The sequence below is a fragment of the Dendrobates tinctorius genome, unplaced genomic scaffold (genome assembly GCF_039654945.1).
Source record: "Dendrobates tinctorius isolate UK_male_01 unplaced genomic scaffold, ASM3965494v1 ptg000086l, whole genome shotgun sequence".
NCBI classification, from domain to species: Eukaryota; Metazoa; Chordata; class Amphibia; order Anura; family Dendrobatidae; genus Dendrobates; species Dendrobates tinctorius.
Genome location: NW_027361754.1, coordinates 59234389 through 59260683, shown reverse-complemented (window position 1 = coordinate 59260683; position 26295 = coordinate 59234389). Strand labels below are relative to the sequence as shown.

The window sequence follows — 26295 nt, the reverse complement described above, 5'->3', positions numbered from 1 at the left end:
ACTGAAGATGAGGCTATATCTCAGGAAGGGAGAGGCGCAGGAACAAACAAAAAAAAAACAACGCTGGATTAAGAACAGTGGTGTTTACACCAGGTACAAAAAAATTACATTTTTAAGTCACAGACTTCTTGTGAAGTGGCATCTATCTTTAGCTGTGTGTCTGAAACTCCACTCTTAGAGGCAAGACTTGAAAAGCAGATATTAAAGCTTGTGCAGTAGATGTGATGGATCTAATTAACCCATAGTTAGAAAATGTGGAATTCCCTTTAAAAAGAAACTTGATGGCACAATACAATAATACAGAGACTCTCGGAGCGGCCGAGTTCATCTTATTTATATAGAACTTCTCAATTCTTTACAATGACATAATTCTCTGCATTCAACAGCGATCCTTTACAGCAGCTTCATTCAGGGTAAAACCAATGTCAGACGTTTCTAGAAAACATTATTATAGCTGTCCTAAAACAAATATAAAAAAAAAATAAAAAGGAAGTTTGCTAGGGAATGAATGGTGAAGACGACATGGCGTTTCCTGAACGGAAAGCGGTGGGATTTGCAGCCATTGCTTCACTTTTTCCTCACGGATACCGAGACTGCACGCCGCTGACTGGGTCATGGGCAGCTGCCGGCTAATCTGGCTAGTCACGAGGCCAGGGTTCATCGGTCACCTAGACTTTCCCAGCTTTTCATACAGGGGTTCCCTCTTGATGAGGAAGAAGAGGGTTTCTTCCAGGGTCTTTCCCCTCTTCCTTGCCCTCAGCTTTCAGCCATTCCATCTTCTGCTGGTGTTGCCGGATTGCATCGGCCACGCGGGCATCAATCATGGCTTCTGTTAAGACGCCATCTTCTGAGGCGTACGCGGCAGCCTGGAATATATACAATACTTAAGGTTATACAACTGGAGGGAAAGCAGATCCACAAAAATTCTAGAAAACAGACGCGTACGTCATGTGGGAGGGGAGTGCGGTCGGAAAGGAAACGCCGGAGAATCCTGTAGGAACATAAAACCTATAGTAGAGGTTGACCTATTTACATTTAAAAGGGGTTCTCTGCATTGAAAAATCCCTATTTGATAGACGTATCCCACAAATCAGATCATAAATTGATTCCTCTGCTGGTTCATGTTTACAATCATCAGTATTCTGTGGGAAAACCTGGCGGTAAGTGTGAAATTACTCTGCAGCGCCTCCAGAGGGGAAATTAAGCATTACAAAGGGTCTTCCAAAAAATGTATTCCTTTTGTGTGTAAGGCCTCATTTAGGGCATCTGAACCGAGGCCTTTTACTGAGTTTTTCGAGAGGAAACTGAGCAGAAACTTTAAATTTTTGAGTAGAATTTGGGGAGTTTCCACTCAAAGTTTTTTGAGGAGTTTATGGAGCACAAATTTCAAAATACTCCTCAAAAATCTTCTTTTGGCTTTAAAAACTCAGCAAAAAAAGACTACGTGTGCACAAATTCAGTTTCCACTCATAAAATTCCCCCCCCAAAAAAAAAAAAAAAAGACAAAACAAAACAAAAAAACTTGGGTGTGCACATACCCTTAGACATCAAGTGATTTTTTTTTTTTTAGAATGCAAACAAAAAAAACAACAACTTTGATTTACATCAGACTTTTGGATCAGATTTTTTTTTTTGCATACGGGACATTTTCTTGAACTTCTCATATCAAACAATAATTAAAATTGGACAGCACTTGGTTGCAACATCATAGCGATGTAGAAATTTATTTTTTTCTTTTGGTGTCGACCGCTCGGTTTGCAAAAATCCAGACGTGTGAACAGCCCCAAAGACTTGAATGGGCACGAGTTCTATTCTTGAAAAATCTGAAGAGACTATAACCGTAAAAACATACATGACAGCCCCGTATCCATCTCTCTTTGAAAAACTGACAAGGGAGCCCTTTGCCACCATTTTGTAACCGTAGTGTTGCGGCACCCTGGGGAATGTGTCAATGTCACCCAACACTGCTCTACTCAGAGAGGAGTATCGTCAGTATGAGGGTATAGGGACATGTCCCACTGACCAAGGTAATAGTGGTCAATTTATTCATACATTTCCAGAAGAACATCAAAATGCAGAATTTTAAGAAAAGATGCTTCAGAGTGATAATTAATGCTACATTTACACGTAGATGTTAATCGCTTCCATCTTTTCTGCGTGGAAATCATTAAAGTCGACTTGTGCTTTGCTTTTGTCTTTTGAATTAATTTCTTCATTATATAGCAAATACATGTGTCACATCGGCACGCACCAATTCTCCAGCGGCTTTGCTGACGCGTCCTTTCTCCATGGGATGTATTACGTTAATACATATAAGCGGTTCTTTTCACTTCTCCCTAATGTCAATGGTGCGGGAACTGGGAGGGGAGGCTCGTGCTGACAGTGCGTGTTCAGCCAGGGGTCACAAATGTTATAGAAATGAAGTGGCAAGTCTTCCCGAGCTGAAAAGAGGTGTTTGTATCCAGTATAGTGTATTGGCGTGATGGGATACTGCATAAATTTAAAAATCGGAATACATCAAATAGAAACACTTGGCCTAAGCTCTTAGTTATAGCCAGTGCTCAAAACGCATAGTACAGGTCTTTATTTTATCTATTCTGATTTTTAAAGAACATAAAAAAATAATGGTTTTAAGATAATGAGTTTTTGTCGGTAGCTGGATATCCGTTTCGCTCATATTAACTCTTCTATCTGGGAACCGGAACTAGGATTCTTTCAATACAGGATAAATGCCCACACTGGGGAGCAGAACTTTCCCATTTTTTCATATCTACAGGATATGCCCTAAATGTCCAATAATGGCAGGCACCACCTGTCTATACAAAGCATTAGACAGAGCCGCTGATGCGAGGCCATCTCCGAACCAACAGCCAAGCAAGATGAGACCTTGTGTGAGAGAGAAGCAGTGTTGGATATCCCATGGGTAAGCCATAAATGTCTCACACAGGACAACCCCTTTGGGCTCATGTCTTGATGGGTGACGTAAAGGGATAGTCTAAAAAACCATGACTTGTTTGATCCTGCCACAGTGCCAGTTACTTAAGCTATATCCATGGTCGATCCATTTTTGCTGGCGCTGCAGTCATGTTTTGTTTTTTTTTATCTTATGGTGCTCATTATTAGACCCTTTATAGTCATATCCAATATACGAACAGCAAAACGAATGAGGGAAAGGAGGAAAAAAACGCTCCGACCACAATTCTAGTTCAGAAACGTGGTTGTCAATTTTTCTGCCCATTTAACTAATAAACTAATATTTTAATTGCTCCGGCATAAACATGTGGCAATTCAGCCCCTTCTATGGATAGGGGGCACCAATCTGGAGAGGAGGACACCAAACAAAAGATGTTTGCCCTCACCAAAATATTTAAAAGTGATAAAAAGGAGTAATAAACATCACAATGACACCCTAAGGCAAGGTTCCCCAACTCCAGTCCTCAAGGCCCACCAACAGATCATGTCTTCAGGATTTCCTTAGTATTGCTCAGGTGATAATTGCATTACCTGTGCAATACAAAGGAAATCCTGAAAACATGATCTGTTGGTGGGCCTTGAGGACTGGAGTTGGGGAACCCTGCCCTAAGGTAAAAGGGTCTTGGAGTAGTGATGAGTGCACATACTGGGATAGGGTGTTATCTGAGCATGCTTGTGTGCCAAGTTGTCTTCGGTGTGCTCAGAAAAATATATTCGAGTTCCCACGGCTGCATGTCTCGCGACTGTTCCACAGCTGCAACACATGTAGGGATTACCTAACAAACAGTCAATCCCTGTATGTGTTGTGGCTGTCAAACAGCACGAGACACGCAGCAGCGGGAACTCGAACATATTATTCGAGCACGCTGAAGACACTCGGCACCCGAGCATGCTCAGATAACACCTTATCCCAGCACGTTCGCTCATTACTATCTCTGATGACTGTGGCCTCCTCAATTGTGCATTTCAAGCTATTAGTCAAATCATGATTTTTAAGACCCGGAGACCCTAAAGGGGTTAACGATGGAGAAATAAGCTGGGCCGACAGTAAAAGCGAAACACAAGCTCGTGAAATTGAAGCCCCATTTCTATTCATGAATGCCGGAGACGGAGCACTCGCATCCGACAGCAATTCAGCGAGAGCAGTTTGACTTCGGCAGCTGGCAGGTGAAAGGCCCATCCTCCCTGCAAACTGCTTTTTGAGGGATTTTCCAGCGCAGCGGCCGTGTAATGCAGATTAACTGGAGAGGGAGAAGTTCTGCGTTCTCTCATCTCTGGCTGAAGGTCAAAAGGAATGAGGAGAAGCATTGAAAGAACACAAGAGAACCCAACGTGGAGGAATCCAGGGGTAACTGGGACACAACGTTGACTCAACCTTCCAGTTACAGCTATGTAGGCTGCTAGCAGACTAGACATGGCCTCCATCGAGTCAACATTTCATGCAGAAATTACAACATTTCCAAAGAAAAACCTGAAAAAAAAACCCCAAAGATGAAGCACACTGACACCACAGTGTGGAATAACGTTCTTGAGACTCATTTCCAATTTGAATGCTGTTGTCCAGCTGCCTTCAGAAAGCCTTGGACATCCGAGGTAGACCTACCCCCAAATACATAAATGTTGAGCGTCTACAGAAACTATAGAAAGAATTTAACTCTAAGGGCTTGGTATCATAGGGTGTTGGTACATCTTAGAAGGAAAAATTGGGAACTTACAAAAGATTCTTTGATAATCATTAGTAATCTCTAGTTATGGGAATGACCTGAAGGGTTCTTCTTCATGTCGAGAACTCTGTGCAGAGGTCACTGCTGCTGCCGGTGATTGCCCATATGGGCATTTCATGTGTGTCCCATGTCACAGGCGACAGATGCTTGCGGTGTAATACAGATGGCATCCGCTCTAACAGAAGTGATCGGCATGCAAAACATTTGATGGAATGCAACAGGAGAATGTTGATGGGTTGCTAGGCAGAACTGATGCTTTTTGGCCCTTCTTATCCCCCCAAAAATGCAACAAGTGATCAAAACATTGTATACAACATCAAATAGTATCAATAAAAGAGTCTGCTTGCCATACAAAAAACAAGGTCAATCCACGGGGGAAAAAAAAAACGTTATGGTTCTCGAAAGAGGAGGCGGCAAAAACAAAAGCTTAAAAATTAAAATTGCCTGTGAGGGTCAGAAAATCATGGCCTCTTTATTCCAGAAACAGCGCCATACCTGTCGACAAGGCTGTGTCTGGTATTCCAGCTTGGCTCTAGTAAATTGAATGTACATGGAGATGAGCTGCAGTACTAGTCATAGACCTCAGACAGGTGAGGCGCCATCTCTGGAAGAAAACAGCCATGTTTTTTTTTTTTTAACTACTTTAACAGACCGCTACACTTATTTCTATGAGAAGTGCTAGTTTATCAATCAAGCTCCAAGTCTCTGAGCTCACAAAATATTTGCACCCCTTACTAAAAGTAACAAGTAAAAGCTTAAAAAAAAAAAATAAATAAAAAAAATCTATCAACCAAAGACAATCATTCTCAATATCAGAGAAGGAAAATCCGAAGACGCGTTCAAGCCAGAAGTCTTTATTCCCGCATACGACATAAACCGTGTTTTCAATTTTAATTATTAATCACGAGTTTAAAAATTAATTACCATTAAACATTTACAAATGACACGAGAAGAGCTGGAGGCAGCGATTCGATAGAGGTAATTGCATGTTTTTTATTCAAAATCTGCAAAACAGCTGGCGGCCATTGCAATGTCTAGTGGGGGGCCAATCTGAAAAGCATTGCCTAACAGGTTAGTGGAAGGTGGTGGAGATTATAGGAAGGACAAAAAAATACAATCCATGGGGCTAACATTATCAGTGACTAGCCCCACACCAGGGATTAGGGATCCCCGCCTCTGAAATATCATGTATTGATGAATAAACCAATTAGAACGGCATTGGCCATTGCCCGCAAAGAAATCTACGGGACAATATAGGGGCACACTACTAACGGTTGGTGGAAACTTTTAGGAAAAGAAATACATGGAACTGTGGAGCGGTCATCAAGAGGAGTCAACTGATGGTAGCGGGTAAGAATGGCAAGAAAAATGGTGCCATACATCAGGGGGATCATACAATCTCAATCCAGATTAGGTCCTTGGTTGGATTTGGAGTCAGGACCCCACTAACATGGCTCACAGGTGATATCACTCAAACGTTCACTTTGTTAAAGGGATTGTCCGGAGTAAAATGAAAAGACCAACCAATTGTGACCCTGCAGCGTAAATAGAAGGCACAGTAACCACTGATCTCTAAATCAAGGCAATGGGGTCTACAGCCACTGCAGTATCTAAGCGGTTAGAGAGTGGGGGGGGGGGGGGGGGGGGGAGCTCCCACGTCACCAGATAGGCAAGACCTGCAAATATATGGCGGGGTGATGTTCGCTTTTTTGGGCTAGGGCAAGTGGGAGCCTCACTGAGTTTGAGCCTCACGTCATTGGCTCCATCAGGGCTTACATGTAAAGCCCCGGAAAATGGGATTCAGACGTTGACTAGATGGAGTGTGTGTGGTCTATGGGACATCATTTTCAGACTAAAACCATTGTTTGAGGTGCACTCGAAGACGCAGTTGACCTCCAGGATGACAATATTGTCCAACGGAGCACACAGTGACTCAATCTGCGCCATTATCGACAATGGCCTCCGTCAGTGCATACATCCGAACCCCGTTTTCTAGCGCTTATGACGTAAACCCCAATGGAGCTGCTGAGGCTAAAAATACCAAGTGACCCCGGCCTTACAAAACGCCCTCAAGCCTACTTGGGTGCCTGTCAACTTCCATAGACAGGTGTAACGCACTGCAAGACTGAAGTGCATTTTGCAGGTTAGATCCCATAGTGGTGCTAAATAAAAATCAATACTGCATTTTTTAGGAAAAAAAAAAAAAACAACCTATCTATAACCTCACTATAACCACCATTATGGTGCCAATTAAATATACAACGAATCTTGCAAAAAGGGGAAAAAAAAAATAAAAAATAAAAACCCAAAACGCTATATTGGCATGCAAAATAAAAAGTTATGACTCTTGAAATAGGATGAAAAAATTTAAAAAGAAAAAAAAAAAAAAAAAATCCCCCCCCCCCCCGAAAAAAAAACAAAAAACAAAAAAAAAAAAACAACACGCCTAATGACGTCAGCTTGAAGAAGGTTAATAAACTGTGACAACTTAAGAAAATTTTTTTTTAAATTCCCTGCGTAGACAGTAGAAACTACCGCCAGCGACACGATCCCACTCAATGTGCCTTTTCTGGAACCTCGTCTGTTACGTATGAAGGCTCACCAAGGTTATTCCTAGCCTCGCCGGGAGATGCCCTTGAAATTTACCATGTCTGCAAAGACGGTAAGGTCTGGGGATTGGAGGAGAAGAGGGGATTACATTAAGTTTCTAAGCCCCCCCGTTAACCTTTTTGCCAGCAACGCAAGGGTAAATGCCACCATTTATTGGTGCTGCTGCTGCAGTGTCTGGCTGCGTTAACAACGGCGCGTAATACCTACAAAGTGTTCATCCCTCGCAAGTCATCACCAAAAAAAAAAAAAAAAAAATCTCTGCATCTCGCTGCCGCCTTGGAATACTGCGATGCTTTGCGCTTGGCTGCTTTTCTGAATGACTTTCTAAAAATAGCCAAGCTGCGGGGTCCCTGCCTGTCAGGGGAGGTGAAAGGGATGGGTGGGTGGGGGGAGAATGGGAAGAGGAATGAGGAAAGATGACGGAGGAAGAGCGCGAGCGGCTGTCCCTGCTGAGAGCTGCTGGCGTACTAAAACCCAGCATCCCGCCTCATTCATATTCATACTTCTCCTCTCCCCCTGCGGACACGTTAACCCATTTCCGCAGACTTGGCTGACAAAGCAAGTCTTCCGCCGAGCTGGGAGGCGAGATACCCTTTAACAAGGTTACCCTCTCAGAAGGTGCTGGACGGTGGGGGGGTTACATTGACAGAGTTCATGCGTTTATCAGGACAGATTCGCCTCACTGCAGGTCGCACAGGCGACCATATGTTCTTCCGTCATTCTCCGAGAGCTACTAAATAATGCAGCATTTAGTGGCCCAAGTGGAATGGTGTCCATTAAAAAACGCGGCACATCTTACCTTCTCTCCGGCTGGGATGTGACTTAATTGGTGTCATCCATCTCCTGCAGGTTTCGCAACCCTAAACCTTTAATGTTCTTGAATCAGCAATATTAGAAGCGGCTCTCTTTCCCAGGCTGCCAAATTGCCATCTATATCCATCCCCACCTATAAAACACTACCTATCAGAATACTTAGTGCCGGCTATAAAACATGGCACAGAGGGCTACCGCTATACGGATCATTTTCAGGGTTTGCCACTTATTACAGCAAAAGGTTTGTTTTTATTTAATTTGGACCTGTAAAATATTCTTGATTTGTATGTTTTATGAAATAATTGCATTTCCCATTAAATAACAATTTTGAGAAATTCTATGTTGTACATTCCTCTGTTATTCCTACTACAAATTTAGGAAAAAATTTGCAACAGGGCTGGTACCGGGTGTTACTATACACACACACTCACACTGTCCAATCATTGGTGAGACCGCTGGTACAAGTTGGGAGTTTTTGTGCACACACACCAACACTGTCCAATCAGTGGTGAGAGCATTGGTACAAGTTGGGGGCTTGTGCACACACAGACGCATGCACACGCACATTGTCCAATAAGTGGTGAGAGCTAGTGCTAGTTGAAGGTGTGTCCCTATACACACGCACACATTGTCCAACTAGGGCTAAGAAAGATGGTACTAGTTGTGGGTGTGTCTCTATACACACTGCCATTGTCCAATCAGTGCGGAGAGTTGGTGCTAGTTGGGGGGTGTGTCCCTACACAGAGCCATTGTCCAATCAGTGGTGAGCGAGTGGGTACTAGCTGAGGGTGTGTCCCTGTACATACACTGACATTGTCCAATCAGGGGTGAAAGTGTCACACTCTGTAGGGACACCCATTTGTCTAGCGCTGGACCCGAGAAGGCCAAGTAGATTCCCACTTTGGTAATAGTCGTGCACGACCGCAGCTTTTTACAGTGATGTCTATGATACACAGAAGCAGAGGAGTATGCAAACTGGGAATCATGGGACCTCTATTCTCCCAAATCAAGATGGTCCAAGTTACAGGACTCCCCCCCCAAAACTATTCAATTATAGCATATCCTGCCTAGCAAATGTTTATGACATGCCGAGTGCTTATTAGGGTATCGAAGTAAGTGTCCCCATTCTTGTGGGGGCCCCTATTCACTGAAAGTTATAGAAACATGCCATACTATCCCAAATGAAAGGATTCTGATAATGTGAGCTACAAGGTGATGCGCAAAAAAAAAACCCACCCTAACTGCAGTACCTTCCCATCCCACACTGCAAAGGCTACAGAAGGGACAACAATGGCTCCATGCAGTCATCAATGGTGGAGAAAAGCTAGCCTGGGGTCTTCCATTCATGGGTGTCTCTAGTGAAGACACTGCAGTCCCCCCCCCCCCGTACTAGGACCTGCGTATCTGCGATGTAAGGAGAGAAGGGAAAAAAAATCCTGACAAAAGGCAATATCCATCGTGTGGGGAGAGTCGATGTAAACGCTTTCATTCAGTGCCGTAGCATTGAGGCCTCCTGCTCCCTGGCCCTCGCTAATGCAAATGGTTATCCACCCAGCGGAGATAATGGGCCTGAAACACTGCTCTGCAGTCATTTTCTGCAATTTGTCACACGGGCTCAGCTGCCTGAGCTCAATCGGGCGTCACGGCATCGTTTTGCGCTTTCCTCTCCCCTTTTTAACACCATTATTTAGTTCTGCATTCTTTTTTTCCTACAGAAGACATGAAATAATGGGGAAAGCCGGGATCTCACAGCTAATAGATTCTAATTAGGGCGATGGGCACAGGGGTGCTGCACGGGAAGAACGCTAGTAGAGGTAGTCGCCAGACACGGGAGCTCAGATCATAAAGGTCCTACAGCCTTCCCTGGAGGGATGGAAGACAATCCTCTAAAATATCACTGGGATATATATTGCTTTAACCTCTTACCAGCAGAGCCAAATTTTAATTTCTGCCCTTTTGTTTTTTTTGTTTTTTTTATTTCTCCTATTTCTAGAGTCATCATTTTCTCTTTCATTACTTTTAGCATTTCTTTCTCCTTTTTTTCGGTGGGGGGATTTTAATGGAATTTATCCTAGGGGTAAATTGTATATTTTGATAAATCAGATTTTTTTGGAAGGCAGCGATTAATGATAAATGCTCAGATGAGGCATTATCTGAGCATGCTCGCATCCTAAACAAGTGTTTTTAGCATGCTCGAAAAATATGTTTGAGTCCCCGCGGCTGCATGTCTCACTGCTGTTCGACAGTCGCAGCACATGCAGGGATTGACGGTTTGACAGGAGTTCCTGCATGTGTTGCAGCTGTCAAACAGCTGCGGGGAATCTAACATATTATTCAGGCATACCGAAGACACTCTTAGCACCAGAGCAAGCTCAGATAACATCTTAACCCAGCATGTTCACTCATCACTAGCAGCGATATCAAGTATGCTTTTTGTTTTAATGGTCTTTGAGGGATAGGAGCTGGTTCCAATCACTGCCGTTAGAGGCAGGTGCTGTCTGTATTAATACAGTCCGCACCTGCCCTGTATGGAATAGGCTTAGCTCCTGAGCAAACTTCATGAAGCAACTGAACGCCATGGAGCGGGAAGGGGTTAAAGAGACACACGAATAATGGACTTGATTCAGAAAAACCTTAAGCCGGGATGAATCATTACTTTTAAACTGGGAAACAGACATAATTTGGTGTAGATTTGGAACAGAGGCGTAATGATCGTGGTCGCAGTGTGAGCAACAGTGACCGGGCCCGGAGGTGGAGGGACCCACTGATGCCACTGCATGTTTCAGCTGAATGTGCGTCCTCGGACACATTCGGCTGAAATGCATTGTGGCGCAGAGAGCCACCGGGTCCCTGTACTGCAACACATGCCGCTTGCCAATTAGAGGCTGCAGCTGACGTTGGCGTGCAAGTCACACGCTGTGCATGGCAGGGACGTCATGCTCTGCCCATCGCTTGCATGCTGAAGTCAGCTGCCGGTACTGAAGAGGACGCCACATAGCGGGGGAGCGGAGGGAAGGTGAGAAGAATTGTTTATTTTTTTATGCATTAAAGAACAGCCACTGCACGTGGAACATATAAACCGGGATGGGGTACATTTATACCAAAATGGGAGACAAATATACCAGGATGGGGGACAAATACTAGGATGGGCTCAAGATGTGAGACATATATATCAGTATGGACCCAGGATCGGCAACATGGATAACATTATGGGGGAAAGTATATCAGCAAAGGGCCCAGAATGGGGCACAAATATACCAAGATGGGGGACATATATATCTGGAAGGGTCAAGGATGGGGGAAATATATACCAGGAGCAGGATGGGAGACATATATACCAGGAAGGGGCTCAGGATGGGGGACATACATACTAGGAAGCAGAATGGGGGACATATATACCAGGAAGCAGAATGGGGGACATACAGTTGTGCTGAAAAGTTTACATACTCCAGCAGAATTTTTGCTTTCTTGGCCTTTTTTCAGAGAATATGAAAGATAACACCAAAACTTTTTCTAAACTCATGGTTAGTGGTTGGGTGAAGCTATTTATTTTAAAACTGCTGTGTTTTCTCATTTTAAATCATAATGACAACCCAAAACATCCAAATGACCCTGATTAAAAGTTCACATACCACAATTCTTAATACAGTGTATTGCCCCCTCTAACATCAATGAGAGCTTGAAGTCTTTTGTGGTAGTTGTGAATGAGGTGCTTTATTGTCTCAGATGGTAAAGCTGCCCTCTCTTGTTGGCAAAAAGCCTCCAGTTCCTATAAATTCCTGGGCTGTCCAGCATGCGTGGCGCTCTAGAGATCTCCCCAGAGTGGCTCAATGATACTGAGGTCAGGAGACTGAGATGGCCACTTCAGAACCTTCACTTTGTTCTGCTGTAGCCAATAACAGGTCGACTTGACCTTGTGTTTTGGATCGTTGTCATGTTGGAACTCCAAGTATGTCCCATGCGCAGCTTCCGGGCTGATAATTGCAAATTTGCCTCCAGTATTTGCTGATAGCATGCTGTATTCATTTTTCCTTCAGCTTTGACCAAGTTTCCTGTGCCTTTGTAGCTCACACATCCCCAAAACATCAGCGATCCACCTCTGTGCTTTACAGTAGGAATGGTGTTCCTTTCATCAAAGTCCTTGATAACCTCTCTCCAAATGTAACATTTATGGTTGTGGCCAAAAAGTTCAATTTTGGTCTCATCACTTCAAATTTGAGGTTTGTCTCTGTGCTGTTTTGCATATTGTAGGTAAGATACTTTGTGGCATTTGCACAGAATTGGCTTTCTTCTGGCGCCTCGACCATGCAGCCCATGTGCCTCCTTATTGTGCATCTTGAAACAGCCACACCGCTAGTTTTCAGAGAGTCCAGTATTTCAGCTGATGTTATTTGAGGGTTTTTCTTTGCATCCCAAACAATTTTCCTGGCAATTGTGGACGAAATTTTTGTTGACCTACCTGACCTTGGTTTTGTTTTTACAGAGCCCCCGATTTTCCATTTGTTAATTACAGTTTAAACGCTGCTGACTGGCATTATCAATTCTTTGAATATCTTTTTGTATCCCTTTCCTGTTTTATACAGTTCAACTACCTTTTCACGTAGATCCATTGACAATTCTTTTGCTTTCCCCAAGACTCACAATCCAGAAATGTCAGTGGCTGGATGAAAGATGCAAGAGTCTGTCTGGATCCCAGTAACTCACTCAGCTTTTATGCACACACACTGATTACAAGCAAACAGGTCACAGGTAAGGATGTTACCTTTTAGTAGCCATTCAAACCCATTTATGTCAACTTCTGTACATGTTGTTAGGCCAAAATCACCAGGATATGTGAATGTTTGATCAGGGTCATTTGGATCTTTTGGGTTGTCATTATGATTTATAAAGAGAAAGCACAGTAGTTTGACAATAAATGGCTTCATCCAACCACTAACCATGAGTGGAGAAAAAGTTTTGGTGTTACCATTCATATTCTCTGAAAGAAAAAGGCCAAGAAAGCAAAAATTCTGCCAGGTATGTAAACTTTTGAGCACAACTGTATATAAATATATGGAAAGGCCCAGGATGGGGGACAAGTATACCAGGAAGCAGAATGGGGGACAAGTATACCAGGAAGCAGAATGGGGGACATACATACCTGGAAGGGTCCCAGGATGGGGGACAATACTACATAATGGGGAAGGAAGAGTGCAACACGTATGTCCTTGTAGGATTTAGAATGCTACATGGGCTAATACATCTGACCAACATGCCGGGGAGGGATTTTTCACTGTGGCCCATTGGACTCTAGTTACGCCACTAAGGAAGAATGTGCACCTTTGACAATGGAAATGGTAACACTGAGTTATCCATTTACAAATTTCCAGGAGGAATAGAAACTGTGTAATGAAAGAATTTTACTGATCATTTCATTAAATAAATGTAAATGGGAAATACAAATAATTACTAAATTAGACAGGAGAGCAGGCAGATCAACTAAAATTGAATCCAAAATTTGTATGACCTCTCCAATGACATTCTGTCAGATATCGGTGTCTCTGCAGCTCAATAATGGCGAAAAAACAAAACAAAACAAAACACAGAGAGGGGAAACCAAATAACAAAAGCACTTAGTGGTAGGAAAAGGTTTCTGTAGCAGAAAACTGCCACCAAACTAGATGCCGAGTCATCATGGCTCCATCAACTTCATCCTAACATTGTTCACATGATGAGGAGGGTCCGGTAGATCCACTGTCCGCAATATTGGGGAATATGCTGGAAAATTCTCTTGTGATTTTTTCCCCAGCAAATAAATAGTGGGACAAGTATTCATGCTGTCATGATCAATTATGCCCGCCATCAGCACTAGCCTTGGGTCACGCCAGCTTCGTATGTGGCGTGGGTTTGACAAAGAATGGAGCTTTTGGTGTTGGGACATGACAGGTGATGTGTGAAAGAGGGGGCTGGCCAACTGCTCATTTTAATATTTATGCCAACAATTTTTTCTCTGAATTAGCCATGACACAGAAGGGGGCTGGCTGGGCTACTGATATGTGCCAGCCAGTCAGCCAGCCCCCTCTAAACACATCACTGCTCACAAGTCTGACCAGGAATTGCTATTCCCAGCTGGGTGCAGCCTGTAAGTGGAGCTGCTGCAAATGCTGCCAAAAGGTGGAAAAATCTAAACATTTTCAAACGTCGGTTTACGAGTATAATGTATATATTTCACATTTAAAAACAACTAAGCATTTTTTTTTAATAGCTAGACAACCACTTTAAAGGGGATATCCAGGACTACTTTTTCCCATCACGGTCCTAAAAGCTAATAGGCAATTACCATATTTTTTGGACTAAAAGACACATTTTTTAACTAGAAAAACTCTTGTAAAAAGTGTTCGCTTCTTATAGTCCGGAGTCAGCTCCCTGTGATGGAGGAGAATGCGGACGCTGTGTCCTCCCCGATCACAGAGAGTGCACTGTCTCTCTTCCTGTCTGACACTAATCTGTGATCAGTACAGAGCAGGAGAGGAAGCTGCTGGAAAGGAACAGAGATTCAGGACCTTCTGTACAAGTAATTCCAGGACCTTTCAGGTCATGTGACTGATGACATGACTTGAAAGATGCTTGAGTTAATCAAGTGGAAGGTTCTACAAATGCTCTGATGCAGCCTCCATGGAGGTCCTGATCAGAAACTGCAAAATGTGGTAATGTATAATGTGCATGTAGCAGAGCTGTGCCTGTCCACATGTGCATGTAGCAGAGCTGTGCCTGTCCACATGTGCATGTAGCAGAGCTGTGCCTGTCCACATGTGCATGTAGCAGAGCTGTGCCTGTCCACATGTGCATGTAGCAGAGCTGTGCATGTCCACATGTGCATGTAGCAGAGCTGTGCATGTCCACAGAGTGACTGTAGACTTATGAATTCCCCCAGAGGACGCACTGTGCAGATTCATGTTCGTTTGAGCCGGGACTGGAGGGTATGTATGCGTTATACAAACCCCCAGCCAGAGCCTGTCCAGTGGGCACGGCCTCGCCCCACATACATGGATTGAGCAAGGCCGCGCCCACTGGCCGGGAGTATGTACAGTGCCTTGCTTAAAGTATTCGGCCCCCTGAAACTTTTCAACCTTTTCCCACATATCATGCTTCAAACATAAAGATTTCAAATGTAAATTTTTGGTGAAGAATCAACAAGTGGGAAACAATTGTGAAGCTGAACGAAATTTATTGGTTATTTTAAATTTTTGTGGAAATTCAGAAGCTGAAAAGTGGGGCGTGCAATATTATTCGGTCCCTTTACTTTCAGTGCAGCAAACTCACTCCAGAAGTTCATTGTGGATCTCTGAATGATCCAATGTTGTCCTAAATGACTAATGATGATAAATATAATCCACCTGTGTGTAATCAAGTCTCCGTATAAATGCACCTGCTCTGTGATAGTCTCAGGGTTCTGTTTGATGCACAGAGAGCATCATGAAGACCAAGGAACACAACAGGAAGGTCCGTGATACTGTTGTGGTGAAGTTTAAAGCCAGATTTGGATACAAAATGATTTCCAAAACTTTAAATATCCCCTGTGCAAGCGATCATATTGAAATGGAAGGAGTATCATACCACTGCAAATCTACCAAGACCCGGCCGTCCCTCTAAACTTTCATCTCAAACAAGGAGAAGACTGATCAGAGATGCAGCCAAGAGGCCAATGATCACTCTGGATGAACTGCAGAGATCTACAGCTGAGATGGGACAGTCTGTCTATAGGACAACAATCAGTCATACACTGCACAAATCTGGCCTTTATGGAAGAGTGGCAAGAAGAAAACTATTTCTCAAAGATATCCATAAAAAGTGTTTCTTAAAGTTTGCAACAAGCCACCTGGGAGACACACCAAACATGAGGAAGAAGGTGCTCTGGTCAGATGAAACCAAAATCGAACTTTTTGGCAACAATGCCAAAAGATATGTTTGGCATAAAGGCAAGCTCATCACCCTGAACACACCATCCCCACTGTCAAACATGGTGGTGACAGCATCATGGTGTGGGCCTGCTTTTCTTCAGCAGGGACAGGGAAGATGGTTAAAATTGATGGAGCCAAATACAGGACCATTCTTGAAGAAAACCTGTTGGAGTCTACAAAAGACCAGAGACTGGGACGGAGATTTGTCTTCCAACAAGACAATGATCCCAAACATAAAGCAAAATCTACAATGGAATGGTTCACAAATAAACGTATCCAGGTGTTAGAATGGCGAAGTCAAAGTCCAGACCTGAATACAATCGAGAATCTGTGGAAAGAGCTGACAACTGCTGTTCACAAACGATCTCCATCCAACCTCACTGAGCTCGAGCTGTTTGCCAAGGAAGAATGGGCAAGAATTTCAGTCTCTCGATGTACAAAACTGATAGAGACATACCCCAAGTGACTTGCAACTGTAATTGCAGCAAAAAGTGGCGCAACAAAGTAATAAGTTAAAGGGGCCAAATAATATCGCACGCCCCACTTTTCAGTTTTTGAATTTCCTCAAAAATTTTGAATAACCAATAAATTTCATTCAACTTCACATTTATGTTCCACTTGTTGCTGATTCTTCACCAAAAATTTACATTTGGTATCTTTATGTTTGAAGCATGATATGTGGGAAAAGGTTGAAAAGTTCCAGGGGGCCGAATACTTTCGCAAGGCACTGTATAACCCATACATACCCTCGCAGCGTGCAGTGTGTGCTGGAGGGATTCATAAGTTTGCAGTCACACAGAGTGACTGTAGACTTATCGATTTGGACTGGGCAATCCATTTAACATTAGTGATAATTAACTCTCCACTTTACAGAAGTTTTAATAAATGGGAAAAATGTTTTTCGTATTTTCTGATTTCTAATCCTGTGGTGCGTCTTATAGTCCGAGAAACACGGTATTCACCATCTACCTTTCTGTTGTAGCCGGCGGTGATCTCTGCCGAAAGAGTGGTCATAGACTACTTTGGCAGGCGATACAGTTGCTTCTCTTCTGCTCTTTTGATAGGACGTGAGTGGCGATGTCATGCTGATTGACAGCCGGCTCCCTGCTGCCTAACTGCGGTGATCCAGCTGTCAATCAGCATGACAATAGCATTTACGCCCCATTGGCAGAGCAGCTGAATCACCAGCAGGGTCTGGCAATGACCGATCCGTGCCGGGTAGAGCAGGCAGATCGTTAGTAACTACTTACCTGTTTTTTGGCTCATAGTAAAATAAAAAAAACCCAAAAAACATTGTCCTGGATAAACCCTTTAATTTCCACACTCTATAAAAGGAGGGAATTTATAGGTCCATAAAAACAAATTTAACACCGACCTTCTGAAATGAACAAGAGTTGATCTAACAAACTTCATGTTGGAACACCCTGGATGAATCTGAAAGCTGCAGGTGATGCAGCTCCATGGTCGCGCACCCCTAGCGATATCATCGCACCCTCCAGTAGAATTTATAGTATATACCAATACATTTTTTAAAAAAACTGTTCTTCTAAAAAGGTCTACTACACACCATGTGCCCCTCCAAAAATGCAACGTACCTGCCAGGCAACTCCCAGCTTGGAGATCTCTCGGCCAGACATGCCTTGGGTAATTTTCGCCAGCTCGGAGCACTTCTTCCCATAGTCAAACTGTGCAACTTTTAGCCGCCTAAACAAAATAATGAAACCAGATTGTAACAGCTCGGAGACATGAACTAATGGAGCACTTTACTCTGCATGGGAGAGCGTGCGCAGGGCAGGACAATGGCTTCTAAACAGAGCTAATGCATAGCAGGACCGCCACCATCTGACCACATGAAGCCCCTTATTTAGTGTCCACTTACATCATAAATCCATTCTAAAAGACTCAAGGTAGAAACTGAGCTGGGAGAAGAGCCAGCAATTGCCATGAACAAACATTTATATGGGTTATGCCGGATCCGAAAAACACTTGGGTTTAATGAGACCAGCTTAAAAAAAATAAAAATCAGCAGTACATGATAGGGCATCCTGTGAAAAGTAAAATCTGCCCTTGAACAACTGAGGCGTCAGAGAGAAATTTTTGGATTCTGATATATATGGGGCCAATTCCATAGTGGGCACACGGACCATTATGGGGCCAAGTTCTCAGTAGGACGCGGACCATTATGGGGCCAGGTCAATAGTGGAACGCAAACCATTATGGGGCCAAGTCCATAGTGGGACGCGAACCATTATGGGGCCAAGTCCATAGTGGGACGCGAACCATTATGGGGCCAAGTCCATAGTGGGACGCGAACCATTATGGGGCCAAGTCCATAGTGGGGCGCGAACCATTATGGGGCCAAGTCCATAGTGGGGCGCGAACCATTATGGGGCCAAGTCCATAGTGGGGCGCGAACCATTATGGGGCCAAGTCCATAGTGGGGCGCGAACCATTATGGGGCCAAGTCCATAGTGGGGCGCGAACCATTATGGGGCCAAGTCCATAGTGGGGCGCGAACCATTATGGGGCCAAGTCCATAGTGGGGCGCGAACCATTATGGGGCCAAGTCCATAGTGGGGCGCGAACCATTATGGGGCCAAGTCCATAGTGGGACGCGAACCATTATGGGGCGAAGTCCATAGTGGGACGCGAACCATTATGGGGCCAAGTCCATAGTGGGAGGCGAACCATTATGGGGCCAAGTCCATAGTGGGACGCGAACCATTATGGGGCCAAGTCCATAGTGGGACGCGAACCATTATGGGGCCAAGTCCATAGTGGGACGCGAACCATTATAGGGCCAAGTCCATAGTGGGACGCGAACCATTATGGGGCCAAGTCCATAGTGGGACATGGCCCATTATGAGGTCAAGTCCATAGTGGGACACGGACCATTATGGAGCCAAGTCCATAGTGGGACACGGACAGTTGTACTTAGCCCATAGTGGGACGCGGACCATTATGGGGCCAAGTCCATAGTGGGACACATACTGTTGCTGTGCTTAGCCCATAGTGGGAAACTGACCATCAGGGTCAAGTCCATAGTAGGATGCAGACCGTTGTTGTGCTCAGCCCATAGTGGGGCACGGGCCAAAATCGACCACAGGTTTTGTTTGATCTTTCATTACTGATAAGAAAACAAGTATCACCAAAGCAGACTCACTGCTTCCCCTCGCTTGCAGGCTGTAGGACATATTTATCGAAGTACAGACGGACCAAGCGCTCTCTCTCCTCCAGTCCCGGGAGAGCAAAGTTGACTATCTCGTCTATTCGATCGTTGATGGCCCAGTCAAACTGTTCTGGCTGGTTACTTGCCAGCACCAACATGAATCTGGAGAGAGAAATAGAAACAGGTTATGACATCATATATTACCAGAGTACGGCCCTGTTCACATTGCGATAAGACCCTTTGCTTGATGTATATGTTACAAAAAGCATCTTAAGTACAGCATACCGCCACCGAAAAGCAGCAATGCCTATACTATAATCGAACACGTGTCCTTCTGTCTGAAGCAGCAGATCATCTCCAATAATTGGACATTATTGTCAGAAGCCACATTGTTGCTTGGGATCTCAGGACAGAGCTTGAGGACTACCCCAGGATTATATATAAGTTTATTAGGACAGCCGCCTGAGTATAATAGGATAACGACAGCCTGTATCATTGCACATATTACACGACCTAAATGGACCCCAAAACGTTCCAAAAATCTCATTACACATGCATCTCATCAGATCAATAAAATCATCAGCGTTAGATCGAGCAGGTTTTTATTTGTCCTGTGTATTTCACGTCCCACACTGTGCACATGTCATTTTAACAAGCCGGACCATTAGCATTGCTCATTACAGAACAAAAAGTCTTTATCACAAGATATTAATCTACTCCGCAGGCAGAGGCAGCGCTGACTGGCTCCATTAACCATTTGCAGGTCACTTGCGGAATATCACACGCACCCAAAACGCGAGGTGCGGCTGACATCTGTGGCACACTTGTCCATAGTGAAAAACGGATGCGGATTTTCCAACTGGCAGCGAAAAAAATTCCTAGGCAGAAAATGTTGAAAACCGCAGTGTGTCAATTTAAATTGCGGATTTAGCCCTACGATGGGAAAGTCAAAAACGTATAATAATGCCCAATTATTGGAGATGATCTGCTGCCAAATCTGCAACTTCAGAACATGAAAAAATACCTTTTTGGAAATTGAAGGAAAAAAAAAAAGTGCACTCAAGTTAACACTTTCCTGACCTTCAGCGATATGTCATTTCATGTGACTGCTGAAGTCAATCACAGACATTATTACTGGAGCCCGAGATCCAGAAACCAGAGGAAGAGAATGCTACCATTACCAGAAGAGCACCAGAGAAGGTAAAATATATTACATATGCATCTTTTTATTTATAATTGTACCCGATCTGCAGTAAAGAAGCTGCAAGAAAATCTGCACTGAAGGTGCTGCAGATATTTTCCGCTGCGGATTCACTGTTTGAACGTATAGAGGTAGCAAGTATTGATGTTTCGCTGGATCGTGGCTTCGGAGCAAGTATCAATGCAGGGAAATGTGGCGTTAAAACAAATAAAGGAATCCTAAAATATTGATATACACAAAAAGCCATTTTTTGGTGACACATTCTCTTTAGGGCTCATACAGACGTCTGTGATCCGAGATCAGACCGTTAATGCACGGACAGACAGACCCGAACGTGACCGCTTTATGCATTTGTAGGAGACTGCCACACTCGGGTCCGTGCATTGCAGTCTGATCTTGGAACAATGTGAATGAGCCATTAAATAAGAAATCCAAGTTGCTGATGTGCGGCGGGCAGACAGGACTCACTTGTTACTCTGCTCCCCGGTCCTGTACAGGAAAGCATTTAGTGTCGCTCTTAGATCTTCACTGATTTTCTCCTGTAAAATAAAGCAGAGGAGGCAGCTGTCCAATCACATCTGTCTTTATTAGCCGGTGACGTCTGCTATCCAGCCTTGTATAATGGCTAGGCTGGAGCGCTCAGTGGGATCATGCTTGGGGTCCCTCGCTACTCTCCCACATTATATTGCAGATCTCCACACTCTACATGGGTCGGGAAAGACAATATTGTTATATTCTGCCACAGCACCTCTCCTTGCAGAGCCAAGCAGCTCACATTTCTAAACCGTGCACTCACATGTGTGTTACTTGCATACGTTTTGTAAAGGAATGTGCCAAAAGCAAGACCGATAATTTAAAGGAACACTCCAGGCAAATGTATACACTGTCTAATACCGAACCTGAGGGTCACTTGCGCAGGTCATGGCCTTGCCACGTCGTTACTACGCATGTGCGGGAATAGCAGTGACATAATGTCACATGAGCAGGCGCAGTTCGTAGCCTTGCGATGCGGCAAGGCCACGAACTGCGCCTGCGCAAGTGACACATATCTCCGCTATTCCCACGAACTGTGCCTGCACAAGTGATATACACATCACCGCTATTCCCGTACATGCGTAGTGACGCGGCAAGGCCACAAACTGCGCCTGTGCAAGTGACACACGTCTCCGCTATTCCCACGAACTGCGCCTGAGCAAGCGTCATACATGTCACTGCTATTCCTGCGCATGCGTAGTAACGACGCGGCCATGAGCTGTGCCTGCACAACTTACATACACGTCACTGCTATTCCCACGCATGCATAGTAACGACGCGGCTGTTACTGCGTTTGTGTGGGAATAGCGGAGACATGTATGTAACTTGCGCAGGCGCAGCTCGTGGTCGCGCCTGTGCAACTGACTGCCCCGGTGCCTTGTGGAATTCGTGGACAGCGGCCAGCTGCAGATTATATATATAGATGTATATATATAGATGAGCGAACGTGCTGGGATAAGGTGTTATCTGAACATGCTCGTGTGCCAACAGAGTGTCTTCGCTGTGCTTGAAAAACATGGATTTTTGTGAGTACTCACCGTAAAATCCTTTTCTCCGAGACGCTCATTGGGGGACACAGAGACTGTGGGTGTGTGCTTCTGCCGTCTGGAGGCCGACACTAAGTGTACAAAAAAAGAGTTAGCTCCTCCTCCGCCGCATACACCCTCGCCCCTAGGCCGGGCGTAACTCAGTTTAGTGCATAAGCAGTAGGAGAACGCGCCTTAAACTCAGGCAAGAAACTATATGTCTGAAAAAGGGGGCCACCCTAAACCTTGTACAAGGATTTGTAAAACTCAAAATAAGTAAATGCCAACTGGCTAATAGGGTGGGTGCTGTGTCCCCCAATGAGCGTCTCGGAGAAAAGGATTTTACGGTGAGTACTCACAAAAATCCATGTTTCTCCTTCGTCTCATTGGGGGACACAGAGACTGTGGGACGTCCTAAAGCAGTCCTCTGGGCGGGATCTTAGCTCACCCAATCCCTGCTAATTTGCGCCCCTGATTAGAGGTGCGCAACTGCTGCCTGGAGAATCTTTCTTCCCAGGCTTGCATCCGAGGATGCCTGGGTATGTACGTTATAATGTTTGACAAACGTATGTAAACTGGACCAGGTAGCTGCTTTGCATACCTGCTCCGCTGAAGCCTGGTGTCGTAGTGCCCATGAGGCACCCACTGCCCGTGCCGAGTGAGCCTTGATCCCTGCCGGAACCGGCGTGCCACTGATTTGATAAGCTTCTTGGACCGTCAGGCGAACCCATCTGGCCAAAGTCGCTCTGGACGCAGCGAGCCCCTTCCCTCTGGAACCACGAATAGAGCGTCTGTCTGGCGGAATGGCGCCGTCCTTGTCACATACCTCCTAAGAGCTCTTACCAGATCCAGGGTGTGCAAAGCCTTCTCTACCCTGTGCACCGGTGCCAGGCAAAACGAGGGTAAGACGATGTCTTCGTTGATATGAAATGCAGACACAACCTTCGGCAAGAAGGGGGGAGCTGGCCTTAAAACTACCTTATCCTTATAAAAGGTTAGGAACGGTGGTTTACAAGATAAGGCCGCCAATTCCGAAACCCGCCTAATAGACGTTATGGCTACTAGAAAAACAACCTTTCTGGACAGGTAAGGTAAGGAGACCTCTTGCAATGGTTCGAAAGGGGCCTCCTGAAGGGCTCTGAGCACCAAGTTCAGGTCCCATGATTCCGTCGGCGCCTTATAGGGGGGTACTAAATGTGCGACCCCCTGCATAAACGTCCTAACCTGCCAGACGGAAGCGACTTTTCGTTGGAAAAGTACCGACAGGGCCGAGATTTGCGTTCTGAGGGAACTCGGGGCCAACCCTGCGTCCAGCCCTGCCTGTAGAAAAGCCAGTACGTTGGGGATCGAAAAAACCAGAGGAGCCACTTCACGATCCCTACACCAACGGAAGAAAACTTCCCAAGTCCGATGATACACCCTCGCCGAGGAAGGCTTTCGGGCACTCACCATCGTGGCCGCCACATCGCGTCTGAATCCTGCCTGTGTTAACAGCCAAGATTCAATGGCCACGCCGTCAAACACAGGGCCCCTAAGTTCGGATGGCAGATCGGCCCTTGGGACAGTAAGTCCGGCCGATCTGGAAGACGCCAGGGTACGTCCACCACTAGTTGGACCAGATCTGCGTACCAGGCCCGCCGGGGCCAGTCTGGGGCCAGCAGAATTGCTGGAACCTTCTCTCTCCTTATTTTCCTGATAACTCTTGGAAGCAGCGGCAGCGGGGGGAACAAGTACGGGAGACGAAACTGGCTCCACGGGAGCACCAGCGCGTCTGCTGCGATTGCCTGCGGATCGAGGGATCGAGCGACAAACCTTAGTACTTTGGCATTCTCTCTGGATGCCATAAGGTCCACGTCTGGTGTCCCCCACCGTTGGCAGATCTGCTGAAAGATCTCGGGGTGCAGGGACCATTCCCCTGCCGCGACCCCCTGTCGGCTGAGAAAATCTGCCGCCCAGTTTTCGACTCCTGGAATGTGCACCGCTGAAATTACCACGCGGTTCTTCTCCGCCCAACGTAGTACCAGTCCGACCTCGCGCATGGCTGCCTGGCTGCGCGTGCCCCCTTGATGGTTGACATATGCTACTGCTGTAGCATTGTCCGTCTGGATGCGCACCGGCCGGTGTCTCAGGAAACACTGGAAATGTTGTAGGGCCAATCGTATTGCCCGTATCTCCAGAATGTTGATCGGGAGAACTATCTCCTGAACGGACCACCGCCCCTGGGCTATGTGACTCTGGAAAACTGCTCCCCAACCTTGCAGGCTTGCATCGGTCGTCACCACCAACCATTGTTCCGGGGGAAAGGGTTTCCCCTGGACCAGAGACGAGTCGCGAGTCCACCACCGGAGCGAACCCCGTACCAGCGGAGACAACTTGCACCGATGACTGAGAGACAGCAGCCTCCGGTCCCATGCTGTCAAGAGCGCATGCTGAAGCGGACGGAGATGGAACTGGGCAAACGGGATTGCTTCTATCGCCGCCACCATTCTGCCCAAAACACTCATGCCATACCGGATGGATCTGGAGCCCGGCTGTAGAAGGTTCCGTATCCCTTGCTTGATTTTTTGCGCCTTGTCCTGAGGGAGGATCACCAGCCCCCGGGAGGTGTCGAAAATCATGCCCAGGAACACGATTTTTTGGGCTGGAACCAAAGACGACTTGCTCCAATTGATCAGCCAGCCCAGACGGGCCAGGGTATCCAGAGTAATACTGACATTGTCCTGGCACTCCTGAAACGACGGCCCCTTTACCAAAAGGTCGTCCAGGTAAGGTAACACCGTTATGCCCCGTGCATGTAGGATGGCCATAACCACCGCCATTATCTTTGTAAAGACTCTGGGGGCAGTGGCCAGACCGAAGGGCAGAGCCACGAATTGGAAGTGACGTCCTCCGATCGCAAATCGCAGGAACCTCTGGTGTGGGGGGAATATCGGAATATGCAGATATGCATCCTGCACATCGATTGAGGCCAGGAATTCCCCTGGATCCATGGCTGCAATGACCGAGCGGAGGGATTCCATCCGGAATCGCCTGACCCTGATGAATCTGTTTAGGATCTTTAGATCCAGAACCGGCCTCACAGTCCCGTCTTTTTTGGGGACCGAAAAAAGATTGGAGTAAAACCCCTGCGACTCTTCGCCCTGCGGCACTGGGGCGATGACCCCTTTGTGCTGTAGCGATGTTACAGCCTGTAACAAACTCTCTGCCTGCGAATCTGTTTTGGAAAGTCGCGAACGGAAGAATCGCTGAGGTGGCCGTCCGACAAACTCTATCTTGTACCCGGACGATACAAGTTCTGCCACCCAAGTGTCGCGTGTCACTGCGACCCAAACGTGGCTGAACCTTAGTAGGCGTCCGCCCACTCTGTCGTCCGTAGGTACGGAGTGCCTCCAGTCATTTAGCTGGAGGCTTTTGGGGCTTGGCCCCCTTCGCTCTGGGTAAATGGCCTCGGCCTCTACCCAGCGGATTGGCCCTGTAAGAGACTTGTTTTTCCCTATTCTGGCCATCGTTTGCGGAGGAGTACGCCCTGGCCGAAGTCCCCCCCCAGGGGCTACGAAAGGGTCGAAAACGCCTTTGCGTTTGCCTGAATGCCGGGCAACTTCTCTGCTGCGGAAGGAAACTACTTTTCCCCCCTGTGGCTTCTGAGATAAGCCTATCCAGCTTCTCACCGAACAGTCGATTGCCCTGAAACGGCAATGAGGTTAAGGATTTTTTAGAGATAGAATCCGCTTTCCACAGCCTCAGCCATAATGCACGCCTAATGGCGATCGCATTCGCCGCCGCCACCGCCGAGCACTCGGCCGCGTCCAGTGAGGCGCTGACAAGATAATCACTTGCTCCTGACATCTGATTTGCCACCTCTAAGACCTCCGCGGGGAGATCCCTGTCCTGGAGGGCCTTATACAGAGCGTCCCCCCACGAAACCATGGCCTTAGCCACCCAAGTCGCCGCAAAGGAGGGGGCCAGAGCCGACCCTGCTGCCTCATATACCGAGCGGGCAAGCCCGTCCATGAGGCGATCAGTTGGGTCCTTTATAGAGGAAACACTGGGTATCGACAATAGCGATCTTGATGCTAAACGTGATACCGGAGGGTCCACTACTGGCGACTCTACCCAAGCCTTATGGAGCTCAGGGGGAAACGGATACTTTGCCTGCAGCGCTTTTTGCATTGCAAAACGCTTATCCGGGTGATCTCTATGTTTCTGGACTAGCTCCTCAAACTCCGGATGCGTGGCAAATCTTCTATGTGGTCGCCTGGATTTCTTAAAAGAGACCTTGTGACCTGAGGCTGTGGGCACATCGTCC

The 26295-nt window shown here is 46.0% G+C and overlaps 1 protein-coding gene across 1 annotated transcript in view; it reads right to left on the bottom strand.

The window, feature by feature from the left end:
- Positions 1–312: 312 nt before the first annotated feature.
- LOC141097929 (ATPase family AAA domain-containing protein 3-A) overlaps positions 313–26295 on the bottom strand; it is a 112428-nt gene continuing 86445 nt past the window's right edge. The window contains exons 13-16 of the mRNA XM_073585456.1: positions 20899–20969; positions 19224–19391; positions 17656–17764; positions 313–866 (exon numbers count right to left, since the gene is read on the bottom strand). Of these exons, the coding sequence (XP_073441557.1) occupies positions 687–866; positions 17656–17764; positions 19224–19391; positions 20899–20969 (528 nt within the window). The 3' untranslated portion in view covers positions 313–686. The remainder of the gene's footprint in view (positions 867–17655; positions 17765–19223; positions 19392–20898; positions 20970–26295) is intronic.